A 24,902-nucleotide genomic window follows, 5' to 3' on the forward strand; every position below is an offset into this window, starting at 1 on the left:
CTCATTTGTGAAATGTTTAGAAATTGAGATAGAGAATATAAAGAGAAAAGTTAAAGACAAAGTCTTTAAGCCTATTTATTTTTTTAAATGATGCTTCAGTTTTTATCTTTAAGTCATATTAATACAGCTCTTCGCGCATGCCAAACATTTATGGGTCTTTCAAGAAAATATATTTTAAGGGGAAAGAATGATTTAAATAATTTGTAAGGTATATTTAAAATATGCGTAGAATATTTCTTACGGAATATCAGGCACAAATTATGTCTATATAATTCTTGTCACACACTTCTCAGATCGGTGCCATGTACAATAAACACTAAATACATGGCTTATTGATAATATTTAAATAGTATTTTTTTTGAGCTAGAATCTTACTCTATCACCTTGGGTAGAGTGCAGTGGCATTATCGTAGCTCACTGCAACCTCAAACTCCTGGGCTCAAGTGATCCTCTTGTTTCAGCTGGGACTACAGGTAGTTGGGACTACAGGCACATGTCATTAAACCTGGCTAATTTTTCTATTTTAGTAGAAATGGGGGTCTCGCTCTTGCTCAGACTGGTCTCGAACTCCTGAGCTCAAGAAATCCTCCCACCTCAGCCTCCCAGAGTGTTAGTATTACAGGCATGAGCCACAGCACCTGGCCTAAATAGTATTTTCAATCTTTGCAATAATATAAATTTGTTTTAGAACAAATGTAGCAACATAATATTTTAGCAAAATAGATGACATTATTGCAGTGCAGCTGTCTATCATCAGTTGCCGCAAAAGCATTCATTGTGGTTCATTGGTTTTTCATAGATTCTTATCTAATGTACTCCCAAATTCCTCTTTGAGCTGCTGCTTTAGTTCTTTCCCTTCTATCCTTTTGTTGGTATAATTGTTATCATGAGCCATTTTCCATATGTCTATTGATTCTTTCAAATACTTCAAAGGAGGTCATCGTTCTCTTGACTCCCATTCCTTTCCTTTCTTGTTTTGTTTTAAATCTGTGGCTGGTGTCAGAATATAATTTACATGCTTTTGGCTTGAGAAGCTGCTGTAAACTCTGGCAAAACTGACAATATAAACCTAACAGAAAAGCAAAAGATTTAAGAGGCAGGGTTAGTATACTGAGGCTAAATTTATGCTTTTATTTAAGCTTTGAGAAAGGAAGGAAGAAAAAAATTACATCCTTTTAAATAACTTTCTACTTTAGAGTATACGTTATTTTAGTCCTGTGGTCCCTAACCCCCAGGCTGAGGAGCGGTACTGGTCTGTGGCCTGTTAGGAACCAAGTCGCACGGCAGGAGGCAGGCAAGCAAAGCTTCATCTGTATTTACAACTGCTCCCCATCGCTGGCATCACCGCGTAAGCTCCTTCTCCTGTCAGATCAGCAGCGGCATTAGATTCTCATAGGAGCGTGAACCCCACTGTAAACTGCGCATGCGAGGCATCTAGGTTATGTGCTCTTTATGAGGATCTAATGCCTGATGATCTAAGGTGGCGATGCTAGCGCCCGGGAGCAGCTGCAAATACAGATTATCATTAGCAGAGAGGTTTGACTGCACAATAAATATAATGCACTTGAATCATCCCAAAACCATCCCCCCACCCACCCCTAGTATGTGGAAAAATTGTCTTCCGTGAAACCAGTCCCTGGTGCCAAAAAGGTCGGAGACTGCTGGCGTAGTTGACTAAGATATTAATTTGAAGGAACTTTGTTTATTCACACTCATGATTAAGAAATGCACTACAAACTGTTACGCTCATTTGCATTAATGTAGGTAATGCCATTTAAAAATCAAGCCTATGGTTATACTTTACATTAGAAACTCGTATTTAATACAAAATCAGAAAAGAGTGAAAGTAGTTTAAATCTTATGAGCTTTGGCAACGTATTTTTTGTTTGTTTACTGTGGTAAAATAAACATAACATGAAATTTACCATTTCAACCATTTTTAAGTATCCAGTTTTGTGGCATTGACTATATTTACCTTGTGTGCAACCATGACCACCATCCAACTTTATCATCTTCCCCAACTGAAACTCTGTACCCATTAAACACTCCCCATTCCTCCCTTCCCCCTGCCCTTAGAAACCACCATTCTGTAATACTTTCTGTATCTCCATGAACTGGACTACTCTAGGGACCTCATATAAGTGGAATCATACAATATTTGTTCCTTTTTTTTTTTTTTTTTTTGAGACATAGTCTTACCCTGTTACCTGGGCTACAGTGCCTTGGCATCAGCCTAGCTCACAGCAACCTCAAATTCCTGGGCTCAAGCGATTCTCTTGCCCCAGCCTCCCAAGTAGTTGGGACTACAGGCATGTGCCACCCTGCCCAGCTAATTTTTTGTTTCTATTTTTAGTTACCTAATTTTTTCTAGTTTTTAGTAGAGACAGAATCTCACTCTTGCTCAGGCTGGTCTCGAACTCCTGATCTCAAGCCATCCTCCCGCCTCGGCCTCCCAGAGTGCTAGGATTTTAGGCATGAGCCACCACACCCAGCCTATTTGTTCCTTTTTGACTGGCTTATTTCTCTTAGCATAATGTCCTCAAGTTTCATCTATGTCGTAGCATGTGTCAGAATTTCCTTCCCTTATAAGCTGAATAATATTCAATTGTATGTATATATACAACACATTCTCACATTCTCTTTATTCAGATATCCATCAGTGGACACTTGGTTTGCTTTCACCTTTTGACTATTGTGAATGCTGTTCATATTTTTGTTATTAATATGAATATGGGTGTAAAAATTTTGGTTTTTTTTCAATTTATTATGAAAAATGTTAAACATATGGAGAAGTTGAAAGAACTTTACGACGAACATTTGTATTCCCACCTAGATTCTACCACTAATATTTTGCTATACTTAACTTTATCAATATCTATCCGTCCACCAACTTTCTTATTTTTTGAAGCATTTTACACTACGTAGACAACAGTACACTTCCTTCTAAATGCTTTAGCATGCATATAATTAACTAGAATTCAGTATTTAGTTTTTCTTTTAAGATAACATTTATACACAATGAAATTCACAAATCTTAAGTACACGCTTGATGAATTTTGACAAGCACATATACCTGTGTAACTGAAGCTCCTGTCAAGATATAGGACATTGCTATCACCCCAGAAAGTTCTCTCATGCTCCTTCCCAGCCAGTCCTTTCTCCTAATCCCTGAAAGATAACTACCATTCTGATATTCTTTTTGCCACAGATTAGTTTTGCTTGTTCTAGAACTTTATATAAATGGAATTATACACATGTACTCTTCTGTGTAAGACTTCTTTTATTCAGCATGTTTTTGAGATTCATCCATATTGTTAAATATCAGTACTTCCTTCTTTTATATTGCTGATTAATGTTTTATCACGTGAATTTATCATGGATATCTGGGCTGTTTTCGTGACAACTTCCTATTATTATTGCTATTATTACCTGTTTTATATAGATGAAATAGTATCTCCCTCATTTATTCTTTCACCCTTAAGTCACTAACATTATGGCTTAGTAAATGCTTGTGAAGGGATTTTTTAAAAGTAGTGTATTTTAAATCTTTCTCAGTTCCCTGACAACTTAGCATCACCACCTCTCCCTATCCTAGATCTTAGCCAGTGAAAGGGATCAAATAGTTGCCAATTTGAAGTGTGTATCACACATACTGGTGTGTGGTTTTCTTTAATGCTGGTAAATCCCACAAGGAACCATTGGCTTCCATGCTAGGTATATCTTGAGATCTTAAACTGTCTCCCAATCTTACTCCTGTCAGGGTTTTTGAAACAATATTGTCATTTCATTACGGAGAGGGAAGTGGAAGTAGGAGGCATTGTGTGATTTCCAGTGGTTGCAGGTAGGGGAGTTCTCACTGTGGGCCAGCTGCTACAGCAGCCGCAGCCGCAAAGGGTAGAAGATAGGGATAGGATAAAGGAGATGGAGACATTGTAGGTTGTTAGTAGTTAATCTCTACTACAATTGTAAATTGACACCCACATTTTTTGCAGAGAGAAATTCAGGTCCACTTGATTTTCAGTATTTCGTTTGCAAATTAGGCAGTACCATAACCATACATGTTTGATAGAATGTCAAGATAATAATTCTCACGAACTTAAATATACCAAATTTGCCATGTTTTTATTTACTGTATGTTTGGTTCTTTGTAGCTGATCTCAAAATACCATAAGAACAGTGACTCATTTTATACTAGAATCGCTTTTCATTTAATTTTGTGATATCCAGGAGAAAAATCCAATTTAAAAAAATTCTATATGGTTTAAGGGCAAGCAACTATGGAGATCAAAGAAACATGTAAAATGTTAAGACCTGCTCTCTGTATTTTCCAGAAGTTATAAAAATAATACCACTTAATAGGTTAGCTGCTACCCTGCACTTTCAAAGCACTTTAGAGTCATTCGTCTGTCTGAAGTAGGATGGTATTAGCACCTTTGGTTAATAGATGAGAACTCTTTTTTACTCCCTGTATTTTACTGTATTTGAGTTCCAGAATTTATCCAGAGCTCTCCAAACAGTGCTTATGGCCTTCTGGTTGCCTAACAAAGATTCCTTCTAATAATGACTCCCTCCCCCCACCACCAATCTCCTAAATACTTCTGGGATATTTTTCAGAAGAGTTTTAAAAACTAGAAACAAAGAAAGAATTGTCACTTTTTGAAGTAGCAATAAAAATAAATGTTTATGAGAGATTATATCACTTATGTCAAAAGATAAAACAACTATATATACAAATAGATAAAAGATTTCATAAATTTGCATGAAGTCTTTAAGCAAATATAGCTTTAATGTGTACCTAATTCATGGTTTTCTTTCTGGTATCCTGTATCTAAAATAAATTATTGATTATATTGTATTGGTCTATGTATGTAGATAACAAAGAGAAAGGAAAGAAACCACATGTGTTTATTTCCTGATTTTGTCATAATTAGTTATAAGGATATTATCTCTTCAAATTACTGGTTATGTTATTACTTGAATAATAATCTTAAATTAGAACATGTTTATAGGAACTTTATGATTTGAAAAAGTAAAAGGTATCACATTTAGATACTTCATTGTGCTGGTCTTTGTTCATTTAAATATAGAGCATCTTGAAGGTAAAAGTTTCAAAGTCTGATTTGTTTATCTATGTTTATTTACAAGCATATTCAAGTCTACTCTTGTTTTTAAACATTTTAATACTGCAGAGTATAGTAGTCATTAGGTGGTCTTAATGTAGATATCAGCACTTCTACAGAAAGTCATCGTCAGAGAATTCCTTCTAATTCAAGGTTAATTAGTGTACCATTAAAATAATGTGTTACAAAAATTAATTGCATTGCAGGTCAAAAAACGTGTTAAAAAGCATAGTGTAAATGTCTGAGAGCACATCACCCTTCTTAAAACATTGCTATATGTGTGCCACCCTTCTGGAAAATATATCCAAAGTGAAAATCAGTACTGAGGTCCAGTCATAGGTGTTTCCCCTAAAGTAAATTTTTGGCACCACATATAGGAAATTTAAAATATAACTCCCATTAACTGTAAAATGTGTTGCTTATCTGCTTTGCCATTGAAACAGCTAAGGATTTATATTTTAGCATTAGTTGATGTAACCATAATGGGTCAAATTTAAAGAGAAATCAGGAACCCACCCAGTTGAGAGATAGAAATTATCTGTACATCTTGTGGTAAAAGTACTAGATATATTAATATTATATTTTTCTACTTTACTATTAGAAAGTTCTGGTAAGTGCCCTATGTGAGCAAATCACACATCATTTTAACTATGTAGTAATTCTTATTAATAGTTTATAAAATATATACTTACAATTAGAACTAAAAATAATAGGGACTTTGAAATTTTGTCTGATTCTTTTAATGTAAAAGCTGTGAAACAGTTACATTGAACTATAGAAGATTTTATTCATTGGTATTTGTTCAGAGAATTTCATTAAAATGTCTAATTGTTCATATGGAGGATTTTTGAATTACTACCCTAGTAACAGCAGGTCACATTAGAGCTACAGAAATTTTAACATGAGAAACTCTGTTCTAGTATTCAACAATACATTTTTTACTAGACGTGTGGAATTGTCTCCATTTTCAAAAACTCTTGGGGGGTCCGAACAAGGTAAAATAAAATAGTTTTGCTACTACAACAAACTGTGAGTCATTTGCCCACGTTTTCAAATTTTCTGCTTTCCTCCTTTTTAGGATTTTGTATAAGCCTATTGGAAAACAGGTATTCACAGGTAAATAAAAGCAAATCAAGCAAAGGAAGAAGACAATTTGTAGGGAAGTTTTCCTACTCTTATTTTGTTTAAAGAATAGATCCCAGTTTAATTAGTTGAACTAATAGGTGTGCAAAGAGTCTGAATGATAAAAAAGAATACAGGCAGGTTTAGAAAGCTTTCTTGAAAAGTACTTTTTACTTTAAAGCCATCCTTGTTGCAGCCTATGTCTGTTTAAATCTTATCTAAAATGACATAAAGCGGGGATTTCAACTTAATGTGGGAAAACATTCCATTCTTTGTAAAAGACAACATCATTACCACCCTCAAAAAGTAGTGTTAAGCCACACATCACTCATTTCTTAAGAAAAGCTTTTAGCTTTTGGGGTTTTGTTTATTCTTTTTCACCAGGTAGGCTTCTTTCGTTAACTAGACCAAGATTTTCTGACAGTAGAGAATAGAAATAACACATGTAATAGTAACTGTGAGTCTTTGTTAGACAAGGGTTAAAATTAATATTTCATATTTAGTACTTTATCTCTTAATCATTAATCATCCATTGTCTTTTACAAGTAGCTTTCACAGTCAACTGATGATAGATACTAGTAGATTGTACTAGTGTTTTGAGATATTTCAGGTATAAATTTGTAATATTACAGAGAACGCTAATTTTCAAACTGGTTAAATATTCTTTTTAAGGAATACACTTGAGGAAATTTAGATATAGTACATTTACATTATGATTTCTACCTAGCTTTTAAGTGGACATTTTTTTTATTCATAAGATTTCTTTCACCAGAAGAAGTGAACAGAATTTAAGAAAACTGTATTTTATTATAAAGTACAGTTTACAAAGCATTTTCTTGTAGCTCATTTATTCAGTAAATATTATTGATATTATTGCTGTTATTACTATCGTCTCCACTCTGTAGGTGAGGCAACTGATTTGACTGAAAGAAGTCATTGGGCTAGTTCATAATGGATCCAGAAGTAGAACTCAGGGTTTCCAGTTGGTTGATTGTCTATTGCTTTTCCCATAGCACATTTTTATAATCAATCATTCTTAGGATAATTAACCTATTTTACATATTTCTTTTGTCTTTCTTAACACATTATATTTTTAAAAACATTTTACATTTTAATAGATTTAATGTACGAGTTGAATTCCATTATATATATTATATAGTGGTGAAGCGTGAGCTTTTAGTGTACCCATCACCTGAATAGTGCACATTGTACTCCACAGGTAATTTTTCATACCTCCCCCAAGCTGGATCATTCATTTATATTTTTCTGTGTTTTTAGGGTAGAGCTCTACTCCACTGGGCATGTGACCGAGGACATAAGGAACTAGTCACAGTCCTACTACAATATAGAGCTGACATTAACTGTCAGGTAAGAGTGGAACTTTTATTTTTTAATTGAAGTAAAATTCACGTAACATAAGATTTACTTGATTAACCATTTTGAAGTGTACAATTCGATGGCATTTAGTACATTTAACAACATTGTGCAACCGTCACTGCTGTAGAGTTCTGTAACATTGTTTTCACTCTAAAAGGAAACCCTGTACCCATTAAGCAGTCACTTTATTTCCCCTTCACCCCAGACCCTCGCAACCACTAATTTGCTTTCTGTTTCTATGAATTTGTCTACTCTGGATATTTTATATAAACGGAATCATAAAATATGTAATCATTTGTGTCTGGCTTCTTTCACATAGTGTAATGTTTTGAAAATGTATCCATATTATAGCATGTAATAGTATCTCATTCCTTTTTATGGCTGAATTATAAGCCTATCCCACCTTTTGTTTATGCATTCATCAGTTGATGGACAATTGAGTTGTTTCTACTTTTTTGCAATTGTGATTAATGCTGCTATGAACATTTATGTACATGTTTTTTGTTAGAACACCTGTTTTCAGTTCTTTTGGTCGTATACCTAGGAGTAGAAGTGCCTGGTCATATGTGGTATTTGATGTTTAACTTTTTGAGGAACTTACCAGATGTTTTCCACAGGAGCTCACCACCTATGCCACACTTCTAATTTCACCACATCCTTACCAATACTTGCTATTTTCCCTTTTTTTAGTAGTCATCTTAGTGGGTATGTAGTGATACATCATTGTGGTATGATTTTGATTGCATTTTCCTAATGACTAATGATACTGTGTATTTTTTCATATACTTGTCGACTATTTGTATATCTTCTTTGGAGAAATGTTTAATAAGTTTTGCCCATTTTAAAGTGAGTTTGTCTTTTGTTTTGGAGTTATTAGAGTTCTTTACATATTCTAGATACTAGGCCCTTATCAGATATGTGATTTGTAAATATTTTTTCCCCTTTGTGTGAGTTTTCTCTTCCATTTCTTGATATTGTCCTTTGATGCATAAGTTTTTAATTTTGATGAAATCTAATTTGTCAATTTTTTTTCTTTTTTCTCTTATGTTTATGGTGTCATACCTTAGAATCCATTGCCAAATCCAAGGTCATTAAGATTTACCCTTATGTTTTTTCTTTTTTTTTTTTATTGCAAACTATCCATAACATAAAATTTAACATTTCAACCATTTTTAAGTGTACAGTTCTGTGGCTTTAACTACGTTCACATTGTGTGCAACCATCACCAACATCCATCTCCAAAACTTTTTCATCTTCCCCAGCAGAAACTCTGCACCCATGAAACACGAATTCCCCATTCCTCCCTTTCCTCAGCACCTGGAAACCACCATTCTACTTTCTATTCCTATGAATTTGGCTACTCTAGGTACATCATATAAGTGAAATCATATAATATTTGTCTCTTTTTGACTGGCTTATTTCACTTAGCATAAAATCTTTGAGATTCATCCATGTTTTAGCATGTGTCAGAATTTCCTTCCCTTTTAAAGCTGAATAATACTCCATTGTGTGTATTTACCACACTTTTTTTTATTCAAATATCCATTGTTGGAGACTTAGTTTTTCACCTTTTGGCTATTATGAATAATGATGCTATGAACATGGGTGTACAAATGTCTGTTTAAGTCCTTGCTTTCACTTCTTTTGAGTATATACCCATAAGTAGAATTGCTGGGATCATGTAGTTCTGTGTTTAGTTTTTTGAGGAATTGCCATACCATTTCCCACAGCAGCTGTACCATTTTTACATTCCCACCAGCAATACACAAATGTTCCAATTTCTCCACATCCTTGTCTACAGTTGTTATTTTCTGTGCTTTTGATAATAGCCATCCTGAGGACTGATTTGAGTGCCTTTTATTTCATTTTCTTGCCTAATTGCTCTGGCTAAGCCTTCCTGTACTATGTTGAATAGAAGTAGCAAAAGTGGACATACTTGTCTTATTCTAGGAGTTTGCTTTTTAATTCAGTATGTTAGATACAAAATGCTTTTTCTTTACACAATATTTGTTGCCATATACATCCATTCCCCCCCAGTCCCCCAGGCCTCATAGGCCCACCCTGGATCTTTCTATCAAGTCTGAAATTTTCATTTCTAATTACACCCTCCGATTCATTCCACTCTACGTCTCTTACTTGACTGTATGGATATTCCCTGTCCCTTGACTATCTACCTTCTTCCATCTCAGTTCAACTTCATCTGCTCTCATGCTATTATCGTCTTCCCATTTCCTGTTCTTCAGCTGTCACGGCCACCCGGCAAAACTCTAATTCTGACTCATCCAATTGCCTGCTTTCTACACATCTACACCTGGGTTCTTGGAAAAGATTTAAGCCAAAAATTCACACAATTGTGATGTTACTATAAATCATGGTAATACCATCATTAATTTTGACTACCAAGTTTTCTAGTCTTTCTTATTTCTAGAATATCTCCTATTTCACAGAGAAAGTAGAAGAAATCTTTATCATCAACCCAGATCTCAGTAACTTGAGACACATGTATTTCTTCTTTGATGTCCCTCAGATACTTCAAACTCACAAAATCTAACACTAAACCTACTATCTGAACAACTGCCTGCCCCTCCCTGCCCCCCACTCACCATAATTGGTACCATCATCCAACCAGTTTCCCAGGAGTCATTTTTCTTCTCTTATCTTCACACCCATTCAAGTCCTGTAGGTTCTGCCTCCTAAGTACTCTAAGCCTCCCAAATCTACCCACTTCTCTATTTCAACATTGACAGTGTACTAGTTCAAGCTTCCTAGATTATTTCAGGGGCTCTGAACTATATCTCTTCTTCTAATCTTGGACATCCTACAATACATTCCCCATATTTCACTTAGAGAGGCTTTCTAAAAATGCAACTTTTCAAATGTTCTCATTTACTTTTATTTTCCTAAGATAAGATTTAAATATAATTTGCCCTATAAAACCTTTTATGGTCTGGGCCTTGCCTACCTCTCCACTAATTTCTCAGCACACTCCTGCTCATGTACCATCCCTGATAAGCTAAGCCCTACACATTCTGAAGAACCTGACATGCTGCTCACTTCTTGGCCTTTATATGTACTGTTTTCTCTCTCCTTTGTTCTGCCTCCTAGGCCTCAGTTTATCCATCATTTCCTCCAGGAAGCCTTCCTTCACTGCAACCAGTTAGACACTCCCATTATCTCTTATAGCTCCCTATTCTTAAGCCCATCAAAGAATTACCATGGTGCAATCACTTTGTGTTATACTTGGCTGTTTACACGTCTGTATCCTCAACACCACCATATACGGTACCAGTGCCTAGCATAATACCTGACATATGGCAGGTGCTCAGTAATTAAATGTTGAATAATTGTAAGATGACCTCATAAAGAAGTTGACAAAATGTTAGAAAATTAGAACATGAGAACCAGAAGGGCCCTAAACATCCACCAGAACCTTTGGGATATCCTTGTTGTTTTATTAGAAGAAATATTTCTTTCCCAGTTAGACATCCACGCCTCCTTCTTGGGCCAGTTCCCTAGCCTTTAGTCATAAGGGCAAATCATAGCCTTAGGCTGTAACCTTACTTTGAAATATATATAGTTCACTGATTTTTTAAAATAAGTATTATGTACACAAAGAAAAAAAACTCAAGAAGTACAAAAGCTGTAATTTTAAAAAAACTCTTCCTTCTATTGTTATTTCCCAACCACCTAGTTCTCTTCTCTATAGGCAGTACCTATTACCAGTTTTATATGTATCCTTTCAGGATATGTTAGATATGCAAGCATATACGGTAGCAGTATGATAGCAAACTATACACCCTGTTCTATAACTTGCTTTGTTTATTTAACAGTTTATCTTGGAGATTATTCTATATTTGTACATATAGATGTTACCTTATTCTTTTTAATGGCCACATAATATTTCTTTATGAGGAGGTATCATAATTGAGTTAACTAGTACCACGTAAATGGACTGTAACAATTTATACTTCTACCAGCAGTGTATGAGAGAATTCCTATTTCTCCAGCCTTACCTAAATAATTTGTTATAACACTTTTTGTTCTCTGCCTGTTTGATGAATGATGAATGCTGTATCATATTTTTAATTTGCATTTCTCTTGTTAAGAGTGATACTGAGCATCTTTTTATATATTTAAGAACAATTTATACTTCATTTTCTGTCAATCATCTGTCTGTGTTTTTGCCCAGTTTCCCATTGGATTGGTGGTATTTTTCTTAATTTATAGGAACCTTTTATATGTTAAGGAAAATTAGCACTTTCTTAGTGATATAATTATTAAAACTTTTCCCCATGTTTTCTTCTAGTACTTTGATCATTTCGTGGTTTTTCTTTTTTATTAGACATCTAGAATTACCTTGTGTTGTGTGTATGTAGTAGGAACTTTACATTTGTCCAGATGGTATCAGCTTTATTTTTATCCAAATGACCAGCCAGTTGTTCCAATAATGTTTATTGAATAATCGATATCTTTTCTCTAGCAATTTGAAGTGTCGTCCTTATCATATTCTCAAGTTCTCTATGTATTTCACTCTACTTCTGGGTTTGTTGTTCCATTCCATCGCTTTGTTTTTCCGTTCATGTACTTGTGCTACACTGTTTTAAGTATTGTAGCTTCAAAATATGTCTTAATATCTAGGAGAACAGATTCCTTCAGTACTCATTCAGGATCTTTCCTACTGTTTTTTGCTTATTTATTTTTCTGTGTAAACTTTGAAGTTATCTTTTCAACCCCCACTTTCCCCAACTACTACCACCACTAAGTTACAGCAAAAAACAAAAAAACTGTTGGTGCATTCATGTCTTTTATTTGATTTAAATTGTTGGGGGATATTTTATTTTATTTTTCTTTATTTATTTTTGAGACAAGGTCTTGCTGTGTCACGTAGGCTGCAGTGCAGTGGCATGATCATGGCTCACTGCAGTCTTGAAATCACAGGCTCAAGGAATCCTCCTGCCTCAGCCTCTGGCATAAGTAGGACTGCAGGTGTGCATCACCATGCTCGGCTAATTTTTTTATTTTTTGTAGATACAGGATCTTGCTATGTTGCTCATGCTGGCCTCAAACTTCTAGCCTCAAGCAATCCTCCCACTTTGGCCTCCCAAAGTGCAGGGATTATAGGCATGAGCCACTGTACCTGGCCTATTTGAGGATATTTTAGAGAGAAATGTCCCCAAGTTAGGCATTGCCTGAGGTTTTTGCTTGTGGCTTTCTTGTATTCTATTTGTTTGGATAGTATAAGACAAAAAATCCAAAAACTACCTTACATGACTTTATAGAACATTCTTTACTGAACACCAGCTATGATATAATGCAAAGTAAAAGTTCTAGGTAAGTTTTTAGGATGGATTGGTTAGGACTGTATGCCTGGCACAATGTTTTCCTTGCCCCCTTTGTATTTATATGACCATTTTATGTAGCTGCCAGCCTTAGTTTTCCTTTGTTATTGATAATAGTAATCTATATTATCTAACTTCAGTTAATGGGATGCTTTGGCTTTTTCAGTTTGAGTTGCTAACATACTTCCAAGTCAGAAGGCTTCTGGAGATTAGTTCTCAGAATAGCTCTTTCTCTTGTAATTTCTTCTTTGGTTTCGTTATTGAAAACTCTTTTCAAATATAGACAATACAAACATAATAAATGGAAGGAAAGCTTCATCTCCCTCGTGACTCAATCTTTCTTAAACAACATTATTATTGACTGGCCCATTGGTTGCCAAAAAGAGAAATCAATTTTATTAGAAGTACTTGCTTGGCCACAGATCTTGGTTCTAACCCAGCACAGACAGGCTGATGTTATCAACTATCTGAAGACTAATTTTTACCATTAGTCTGAAATGAAGTAGTAATTAGAGATATGTCAAAGTCTACTCTGTGTTTTTCTGTCATTTTTACCCTTCACTGTATCTTGTTCATTCTTTTATTGCACTGCGGTTTCTATGTTCTGTGACTGTGATGGAATTGGAACTTGTAATTTTATTTCTAAGAAAGATCTTTTATAGATTTCATTTGTTATCTGGCAGTATTACAGAAACAGTTTTGTCTCTTCCACTACTTGGTATTTTTAGTTCAACTCTGAAAGTTAGGTTTTTACCACGTTTGGGATTAGGATGTAGCTTAAACACACACACATACTCTTCTCTGATTTCTTGAGTAACTGATTTTTTAAGCCCTGAAGAAAGATTAAAACTACTTACCAAAGCACATTAAAAGATATTTGAGCGCTGAAGATTTATGAGTAGGATTTCATAGATTTGTTGTAAAGTAGCACTGGGGAAAAAAGCAGGGTGGGGGGGACGAGGAGGAGCCTCTGTGGCGTAGGTGTCAGCACTGTGTACTCAGTGTTACACAGTTCAAAAAAAAACTTTTGTTGAGTGGTGTGGAAATGTTTAAGGACTCTATGATTTATAAATTATATAAGCTTATGGTTTCTAGAATACCATGGAGCACTGTGCCCTCTCAATGAATATTTTGGTGGCTATCTGTGTGTTGTAAAGATTTCAGAAACATGAGAAAAGTATAAAACAGTAAATAAAACCATCTGTAATCCCAGTACATGGTATTATGTTGGCGGGGTGAGGAGTAGGGTATAAAACAGTTTCTTAGTATTTACCATGTGCCAAGCATCTTATGTGCATTGTCTCTTTTAGTCATTGCATCAAGCCCATAATGTAGGTATATTACTAACTGCATTTTACTGATGAAGACACAGGAGCTTAAAGAAGTCATAGAGCGGTGAGGCACAGTGTCTCATGCTTGTAATCCCAGCACTTTGGAAGGCCGAGGCTAGAGGATCACTTGAGGGCGGGAATTTGAGACCAGCCTGGGTAAGGTAGTGAGACCCCATCTCCACAAAAAAATTTAAAAATTAGCTGGGCATGGTGGCACGCACCTGAAGTCCTAGCTACTCAGGAAGCTGAGACAGGAGGATCCCTTGAGCACAGGAGTTCCATTAGCGTTACAGTAGCCAGTCAAGATACTATTTTCCAAAGTTACTGAAGTTCATTTCTTCTCCACCCCCCTCACTGTAGTTAGGCTTTTCACATCAGGTTCATTTGTTGGTGTTTATGTGTCATTTTAGGTTTGCTGCATATACATGGTTGGTTTTAATTTTTTATTCATAATTTGGGGGTATGTGAAACATTACTATGGATCTAAGCATCAGAGCTATATAAAAAGATGTACCCAGAGAATTGTCTTTTCCTTCTCATCTATGCTACCCCAATCCCATTCCACCACTCCCACCCCTTTTTTCCACTCCGCTCTCACCCATTCCCTGTAAGACACCAGTCTCTTTTGTTTCTGATTTATCCTCTCTGGATTTCTTTTGTCTTAATGAGCAGGTACGTGTACATTTTCGTATTTCCCCTTCTTTCTTACATGAAAGGTAGTATACTATAGATACTCTTTTGCTCTCCACTTTTTTCACTTAACAGTATGTCCTAGAGTTATGTTGTAGTATTTTGTAGAGATCTTCCCTTTTTATCCGCAGGGCATAGTACTCCCTTGTGTGGATGATTTATTCAACCACCTTCCTATGTACGAGCATTTAGGTTGTTTCCAGTATTTTGCAGTTACAAACAATGCTGCGTTTAATAACCTTGTGCATATGTATTCTCATATTATTGGAGGTGTACCCTCAGGGCAGATGCCTAAAGTGGAATTACTGGGTTAAAAGGTAGGTACATATGTAGTTTTGTTAAATATTGCCAAATTTCCCTTTAGAAGGGTTTACTAATTTGCATTCCCACCAGCAAAACTTGAGAGAGCTTGTTTCCCTACAGCCTTATCAATAGATTGTGCGCTCTACTGGTTTTTTGTTTGTTTTTTGTTTTTGAGACAGGATCTTGCTCTGTCACCCGGGTTGGAGTGCAGTGGCATGATCATTGCTTACTGCAGCCTCAAACTCCTGGGCTCAAGTGATGCTTCTGCCCCAGCCTCCCAAGTATCTGGGACTATAGGCATGTACCACGATGCCCAGCTAACTTTTGTGTTTTTTTGTAGAGACAAAGTATCGCTATGTTGCCCAGACTGGTCTTGAACTTCCGGGCTTAAGTGAGCCTTCCACCTCAGCCTCCCAAAGTGCTGAGATTATAGGCGTGAGCCACTGTACCTGGCTGTGCTCTTATATTTTAAAAATTTTGCCGATCTTGTAGAAAAATGGTATCTCAGTGCTGTTTTAGTTTGCATGCCTATAATTATGAGTGAGTTGTTACATTTTTTCGTATGTTTGAGGGCCATTTTTATATGCTTTTTTTCTGTGAATTATCTATCCACATTTTTTCTCATTTTTCTGTCAGGTTTTTGGCTTTTTGTGACTCAATTTTTAAGAGTGGAATATGTTGCAGCTATGTTTCCCCCACTTATTCATGTCTTTTGATTTTGTTTATAATATCTTTTGCCATGCAAGAATTTTTTATTTTTATGTGGTCAAATTTATCACAATTTTTATTGCCTCTGGGTTTTAAGTAATAGTTAAAAGCATTTTCTTGCACCAAGGTTAAAGAGGAATTCCATGTTTTCTGTAGTACTTATGTGGTTTTATAGTTTACATTTACCCCCCCAAACATACAGTTTGAGATATGGATCTAATTTTGTCTTTTTCCGAATGGTTTTCCAGTTGTCCCAGTACCATTTATTTAAAAGTCCATCTCCCAGTGACTTGAGATGCCACCTTTGTCATATACCATTTTCCCATATGTGTTTGGGTCTAATTCTGGACTTTGTAGTCTCTTCCACTGGTCCCTTTGCTCATGTTCATGTACATTATTTTAATTAGAAGTCTTTATAGTAGGTATTAATGTCTGGAATAGCTGTTTCTCCTTCATAGTTTTTCTTTTTAAATGTTTTCCTGGCTATTGCATTTTTTAAATATAAATTTTAATATCAATTTGTGTAACTCTGTAAAAATAGCTTGTTGGTATTTTTATGGGGATTGCATTGAATTTATAAATTAGGAAGAACTGACATCTTTATAATATTGAGTCATTCTATGCAAGAATAAGGTATGTCTTTACATTTGACCAAGTCTAATTTTAAATACTGTTTCAGGAGTATTTAAAATTTTTATTGATGTAGGTTTTGCACGTTTCTTGTTAAATTTCTTAAATACTTAACATTTGTTCCTATGAAGTATTTACTATTTATACAATTTTTGCAAATAATGTTTGAGATTACTATACCTTTAATGTAATTCCTATACCATTTATGTGATGTTAAGTCATTGTCTATGTTTCAAATATTTCATCTGTAAATGAAGGGGTAGGTATGTTGAATTTTCCTGTTTTCTCTCACATAGTGACTTCCTTGTGATCCTGATTAGAGTGTCATTTGAAAAGCCTGGGCTAATTTGTTAAATCACCTGTATGATTTGCTAAAGAATTGCTTTAATTCCACTTAAGAATATACAAGTCAATGAAAGTCAGGTGTGAAAACAGAAGCTCTTTGCCAAAAACACATTTTATCATTAGATCTTTTCCCACTGAGTGGATCATTGTGAAAACAGCGTTAGGCTTTAAATTATTTTCTTAATTCTTGATTCTCTCGCACATTGTAAAGAGTCTAGTCCTCAAACCAGTTTTACTTTCTTCCTAGATTGCTAATATATATTGGGTGCTGAGGAAGAAATGTTTGCTAGTATTTGAGGGTAGCACCTTTCCACAGGAAAATATAAAACTCTTCTCTAAAATGAATCAAGTTTTACCGTACTCTACAGAAGTCAAGCAAATGTGTATGTGCTAGTGAGGGAGGGGAGAGGGCAAGATGGAGAGTAAGTCCAATAGCTGGACTTTTAAAAAATATAATTACTTCATTTTTCAGTACAGGAATCATTTTTATGTATGCCAATTGATAAAAATGCTGATTTATTATGTTATGGCATATCTTTTTGATATGTATTTTTATCTTTTATGATAAGTATGTTCCTTCCAAATACACTTGTAATTGGCAATTTGAGGGCCGAGTTTGTGCTTTAATTTTGTATTGCCTTGAATACTGAAATCACTACTTAGGCATTCTAATTAAATCATTTCTTTGTGTTCCATAGAGCCAATAAAAAATCAAAATTTCAATAAACAAAGAAGTAAAAGGATTTTTACTACACAAAAATATCAATTGATAATGTATATGGTTTTAGGATTCTGTTTATACTTTCTAAAAATTTTACAGTTTCATTATCAAATACCAAAAACTACATCCTGGAATGTGAATATTCTTACATAATAATCTTTACATTTTCAAATAATTTTTTATGTCTGGGATTAAGTCATAAAGTTAAAGCAGTATAGTATACTTAGCAAATCCGATGCCACTGATCATTGTATCGTGATTTAGAATCCCCATTGGCCAATATGTAATCTGTTCCAATGTATTATGGGTTAAATATAAATATATTTGCATGTTCTTATCTTTGTAAGCTTGGATATTGCCTTCACAGTGACATTGTATTTGTCTCCTTTTTATGCATTAACCAGCTATAGGAAAAGTACATTTAGGTAAAAGCTACTGTTCTTTTCCCTGGATGATGGTATGTTTTTTTCTTCAGGCTTTTAGATTATTACGTGTTTTAAGTTACATTTTTGCAAATGATTGCTTTGTGAGTTACTGTCTTATGAAACCCTGAAATAGCAGGAAAGTGCTAAAATGGCAAGTACTTAAATTTCTCTATGCAAAGAACATGTTTAGAAAGCTGAAATAAAAGGGAAAATTGCAATGAATGAAAAGAAATCAAAATAAATGAGGTAATCAAAGTCAGAGAAATTGATATTGGCAGGTTCTGAATGATGTTCCTAGATGAGCAATCTTTCAAAATACTTCTTGTACATTGCTGCTATTCCTTTATTTATTATTAAAATAACATGATCCATGAGGAGCTTGGGGTGACTTTCGGCCTAGCTAATTCTAATTAATCCAGTCAGGGAGAGCAGTAGGGTAAGTGGAGCAGTCTATCGGATTGAAATTCATAACTTAATTGAGGTCAAAGTCCCGGTCTGGGAGAACAAAAGTCTTTTGCTAGGACCAGTCAGATCAATAGCAATAAATATCTGGCTTGGATACAAGCAGCTTATAGTGACAGATTATCTGACACTGGCCAGAGGTCTTGGTTCTGTTAAGGGCAAAGTCTTGAGCATGCCATGGTTCTTGCTGATGTTCAGTCCATACTCATGACACTTGAAAAGAAGTAAGTGTTACTCTCAAGAATGCTGGAAAATCTTATGGAAGCACTATGTGTGAAATTCCAAATGGCTTCTATTTGTTAGTATCAAATGAACATTCTCTAATGATGCATTTTTTAAATAACAGAGGAGTTTCTATCAAATTGCCAGTAAAATCCAAAGGATTTGCAAAATTGGTTAATCTTGACAACTAACTTTCCCATTAATAATTCAAAAAGAATGTACAGAATTGCTTTAGGGGAGGAACATAATAGGCACGTATCATCTTGATTTACATATAACTAAAAGTTAAGAGGACCGTGTTGCATTCATTAACATCAAGGAGTTAGTGTTAACTCTTTTAGGTGTGATGATGCTATTGTCGTTACATAAGAATGTGTTCTTGTTTATACGTGCATACTGATATATTTAGAGATGATGTCTGTAATACATTTCAGCAAAGATAAATACATGCGGCAGAATGTTAATTGTTGAATCTGTATAATAAGTCTCTACTTTTCTGTATCTATAAATAATTACATAATAAAAAGTAACAACAAAATAACCATGTGTAATAAAACTGTTAACCTAGTATGTTACTAGGAAAGATTTTCCTCTGTCCCATTCTGTTTATACTTTCCAATTCCTATTGAGTTATCAAAATTTTGGTTCTCTTATGTGTTATCTTGTGTATCCATCATTATCGCCATCATAATTACTGAATTAGTACAACACTTTGGTATTCTACTCATTGTTTGATAACATCATTGCCTCTCAGGCTCAACTACCATCTGTGGGAAAAGGAACTCTTGAGATCTGCAGTTGTTGGCCTTGAAGGTCTGAAGAACCTCATAGTATAAATTCATTCCTATAGACACCTCTCTGGTCCAAACTGTCATTTCTTCATGCATATATTATTGTGGTAACTTCTTTATGCGACTTTTTTGATCCTAGATAATAATGACAGATCAGTCTTCCTTAAACTTCATTGTCTTAGTTCCATTTCAGTATCTAAATGATGCTGTGATCAAAAACCTCTAGTGGTTTTCTTATCTATGAATCAATTTTCAACTTTTATGATTGACTCTCAAGGTCCCACCTTCTATGACCAAACTTTTTTACCCAGTATTTCTCACTTTGGTGAAATTGGTGAGCTCACTTTGTACATCCCGGAAGTTCTCAAACCTGGATCTCCAGAATCAACTATAGATCCTTTTAAAAATAGGCCCCAGCTCCACAAATTAGGACTTGGTGGGTGGGTTGCGGGGTGAGGGCTGCGGGAAAGATGAGAATCTCAAAATAAAACTTCCACATCTCATTCTGTAGTTCCAGGTCTGTAATTCTAAACCCTATATCCACCTGCCAGTCCTTCAGCACTACCTGTCTTAAGTAGGAGTTAGGATAAAAACAGTCAGGTTAAACTCATTCATTCATATAGTGAATCTCTCAACTGTCTAGAATTCTCATAGACAGTTGCATTTTTAAAGGAGGGATGCAAATTTAGATATAATCCTGTTGGCTGAGCACTTGCTATTTTTCAAATAATTGTGCAAGATATATCTATAAACTTGGTCTCTTTTTTTCCTTATAAATAATATTGTAAAATGGATTTTTTTCCTTATAGTAATCCAGTGTCACAGAGCTACTTCACAGTCAAGATTCAAATCCAATTATTCCAATACCAAATGATCTCTGGTAAATTTTTAGTTTATCAAAATAAAGTGAAAAAAATCAAGGCTTTTTAGAGAACATATTTTTAAGCAGAACAAATAAACAAGGCAGTCCAACATCGGTTTTCCAGTGTATTTTCTTTGTAAACAATTTCTGCCCTTTATTCATTTTGGAACTCACATATTTTCTGTAAGTTCACATATATACCAAAATAATAATAAAGCAACAACTCTTCTCTGGGGAACAAAGATGGAGTTTTTAAATAGGCCGTTTGGAAGGCAAATGTAATTAGAGATTATCTACCCTGAGTTTAAGAAAACATGGTAGAAAAATTCCTAACCAAGTAAGTTAAAATTAAAGAAGAGCAACTCTAGCTCTTAGGAAGATTCATATATACAGTATATAATAGTTATATAAAATAGAACTAGTGGAGAATGTTAAATATGTATGTGTTTCATATATATATAATACATATATACATGTGTAGATGTATAAAATATATATTATTCTCCAGCTGTTTTATTTCACAGTGATACTGTATTAATTGTATTTACTTTGTCTACTTGTGTAGTCTTTCCAGTTGGATTATGAGTTCTTTGAGTGCAGGGATCATGTTTTCTGTTTCTTTAATATTCTGTGTGGTCCCCTGCATAATATTGAACATATAGTATACATTCAGTAAATATTATAAAATATTGAAAAATGATTGTTCCTTTGTAGATAAATACTCCTCCAGCCTGAAACATATACACATATACACATGCACAGACACAAACACTAAATTCTTTTTCCTACACCTTCTTTACCAAAGTATTACCGTTTGGGAAGACTCTGACCTAGCGCCACACCTTTTCTTCTGGCCACAACCTCCTATTAGACTCCCTCTTTTGTGTTCCTGTGATATCCTTTGTTTAATCTGTCATGGAATTTATCATTCTTTATTATAATTATCTCCATTCATTAGACTCTAGGCTCCTTGAGACTAGAGACTTTGATGTTTTTCCTATTTTCAAATTCTGACACTACTTGGCATATTACTTAATATGTCTGCTATAAACAAAGAGTACAGATTTAGGGTAGAAATAATAATGCCTCAAAGAAACAATGTGTTTTAGAAATTTATGGAAAGGAAGAAAGAAAAGAAAGGATTTAGCTTATGAACATTTAATCTTAACAAGGTTATTTGAATACTTCATGACTTTCTTGACACATCTGGTCAGTATGCTTATTTGTTCTGTAGAGAATTGTTTGTGTAGCACACTAAACAAATAATTCTGTAACACATATATCAGATAGACAGTCTTGAGCAGTGGATGCTGAAGACTTGGTTCTAAAGATAAATTAGGTGTACTCTTAAATGAAGGTTATGCATTATGAGACCGCAATGCTCATGTTGAAGTGACTTATTGCTCTTGACAAATATCTTGGCGATGGACTGATTTTACTTCATGGAGCTGTTACTTGTCTTTTTCTAACAGTCTATTTTTTAGAAGTGTAATTTCTTATTTTAACATTTTAAAAATTATAAATGAGTTGAAGGAAATATGGAGATGCTCTTAAAACTGTGGTAGAAGTTATTAGTTTATGACTAGAGTAGAAAAAAAGAGCTGAGGTATAAGATAATCGTGTCTCTCTCTTTTATTTCCTTCTTCCCTAACTGTAAAATTTACATCCACTTTATGCTTTTTAAATCACGTCTTCCACCAGTTATGCAAGGGACTTATAAACAGACCAGTCCAAATGGCTCAGCTCATTTCTAGGATCCACCAAGGGCAGATCTTGCTGTTGGTATGTGTGCCTTAGGCCTGAAGGGTGGTCGTGGGGAAAATGAATGAAAGGTGAGGGAGTATATAGAGTTGAGACAGGTGAATTAAAGTGTCTTTACTCACTTAGGAGAGGCCCTTTGTGATGTGGGATGGAGCCAAGGGTAGGCTCCTCCATTTGTACTCTTGCCCCAGATGCACACAATTGTTGGGGGAGACCTACCTACCAGTCTGGTAGTTACAGAGTGTTCTGTGAATTCCCACAGAGGTGCCTAAATATTTCCTTCCCCACTTTAATTTTTACTTATTTTTAGATTAGTCTTCTGAATAAGATTTTGTTGGTTTTTTTTTTTTTTTAAGTGTTCTCTATAATGGATTATAAACACTTTTTCAAGGACTGAGATATGAAGGTAGAGACTAAGTCTAGTCCTCACTGTGTACAGTAGCCCCCCGAGCCACGATTTCACTCTCTGCAGCTTCAGTTACCCACAGTACAGTACAATAAGATATTTTGAGAGAGACAGAGGACGTTCACATAACTTTTACCAAAGTGTATTGTTATAATTATTCTACTTTATTATTAGTTATTATTGCTTATTTCCTACTGTGCTGAAATTATAAATTAAACTTTATTATAGGTATATATGTATAGGAAAAAACAGTATGTATAAGGTTCAGTATTATCAGTGGTTCCAGGCATCCACTGGGGGTCTTGGAATGTATCCCCACAGACAAGTGGGGACTAGTGTAGAAAGACTTTAGTATTATTTAAGTCCTGGTGCTTTGGAGTCATTTTGTAAATATCTGTTGACTAACAGAACAAATTTATTCATTCCTTTATGAAAAGAAATCTCCACATCTGCAAAAACATAAGCAGAGTTTCCTGGGTTAACAAAGAAAGACAAATGTCAATGCAAAAGAAGTCTGAAAATTGTGAACAAAGATGATTACACTAGCATTTAAAGGTCAAATATTTTTATCATTTTTTCTATTCTACAAAATGTTTATGTATATTAGCTAATTTTATCCTTACTGGAGTTCTGTGTAGCATTGTCCTTATTTTATTATCGAGGAAACTAAAGCTCAGAGAGGTTATGTGAATTGCTCAAGCACACAAAGCTAGTAAGTGGAGTACCCAGAATTCACACCCCAATGTTTTAACTGTGTATTCCATGCTTTTTTCATACGTTATGTTGCCATCATATTCTATCATACTGACTCAGCGCTTTTAGAATTCACAGCCATCTTACGCATTTTATGAGGACATAGTAATAAGTTCTTCGTGTCTTTTATATTTTCTTATTTATAATGAAATTCATGTATGTAGACATTTTATTCATAAGGTTTTCCTTTCAATATAACCTTTATTTTATGTTTCTATTCACAATTTTCTTTAATAAGCTATTTTTTTCTCGTCATTTTTATATTGGATAATCACTTCTTTTGCTAAGTTTATATCTGAGAATGAACAGCTGGCTCACAAGTACAGTGTGAATCAAGTTCAAATTACTTTGAGTTCAGAGAACACCCAGTGTCATCTTATTTTTACATCTAACTGAATTATAGGACACTGTCAAAGTGTTATGACCTGGTATAGTAAATTGTTCCTTCTTAATGGTCCCCTGGCTACATTCTCTCTTGCTATTGCTATAAACCAGAAATTGTTGACATCTTATACTATTGTAAGCTTGAAAACAAAAGAATTGGTTTTTATTTCCAGGAAAATCTACCTTCTTCACCATAAAGGTTTATGAACATCTTAGCTACCTACATCTGGATCATAACATTTTACAGTCTTTAAAGTTGATTGTACCCTCAGAATTAGATTAATTCTGTAATTCTGTAACTTTTAAAGTCAAGCAATTCTTCGTCATTGAACTCAAGAAATGGATCAATTATCTGCCCTAAAAGAACTAACTAGCTTGAATGTTGAAATGGTAGCTCATTGATGATTTCTGAGATTCATTATTCAAATATGTATATGCATGTTATAAAACATATTTGGCTGTGCTTAATGCCGCTGAGTTTAAAATGCTCTTCTAAATATCACATTATGAGGATGAATTAAAGATGAAGGAATTAGAGTAACAGAATGCTCCCAAATGAGACTAAGGCTTTGCGTAGTCACTGAGTAAACAGAATAAGTTCTAGAAATGGTCAAGATTGCTTTTGATCAGACTATCTCATAGATATCAGTGTTTAGACTCATAGAGTAGTTGATAATGCCTGAAAGATGGAATAAGGTAATTAAGAAAAAAAACTCTTCAAAGAAAAGGTGATTTTTTTTCCTAAAATAATTGCTACAGAATATTATTAGGCCATATTCATGTACATATATATAAAGATTGATTATGCACAAATATCATCAGTAGAAACTTTGATGGTTATTGTGGACTGTAAGCAAACAATGAGACTGCAATATAGTGTTGATGTTATAAAAGCCAGGGCAAAATACTGTTGTATACATAACAATTATTAGACTGTAATTTAATATAATGCATACAGCTTAGATTTTGTATTTCACAAAGGGTGTTGATAAATTTGAATAATCTAGAGAAGGATTTTTGAAAATCAGTAGTTTGGAAATGGAATTTTGAGAGAAGTCTAATGGTCACAAAATAGCATGGGTCATGTGTAGCCCAAAGATCTATTTATCTTTGGTGTAAACAGTGTGAACCCACACTCTGTTTATAATTA

At 34.5% G+C, this 24,902-nt stretch overlaps 1 protein-coding gene across 1 annotated transcript in view; it reads left to right on the forward strand.

The window, feature by feature from the left end:
- Positions 1-24,902, forward strand: part of ACBD6 (acyl-CoA binding domain containing 6) — a 198,367-nt gene that overhangs the window by 97,314 nt on the left and 76,151 nt on the right. The window contains exon 4 of the mRNA XM_012649666.1: positions 7,521-7,610. Coding sequence (XP_012505120.1) covers positions 7,521-7,610 — 90 coding nt within the window. The remainder of the gene's footprint in view (positions 1-7,520; positions 7,611-24,902) is intronic.

The sequence above is a fragment of the Propithecus coquereli genome, unplaced genomic scaffold, assembly GCF_000956105.1.
Source record: "Propithecus coquereli isolate 6110/MARCELLA unplaced genomic scaffold, Pcoq_1.0 Scaffold300, whole genome shotgun sequence".
In the NCBI taxonomy this organism is placed as follows: domain Eukaryota; kingdom Metazoa; phylum Chordata; class Mammalia; order Primates; family Indriidae; genus Propithecus; species Propithecus coquereli.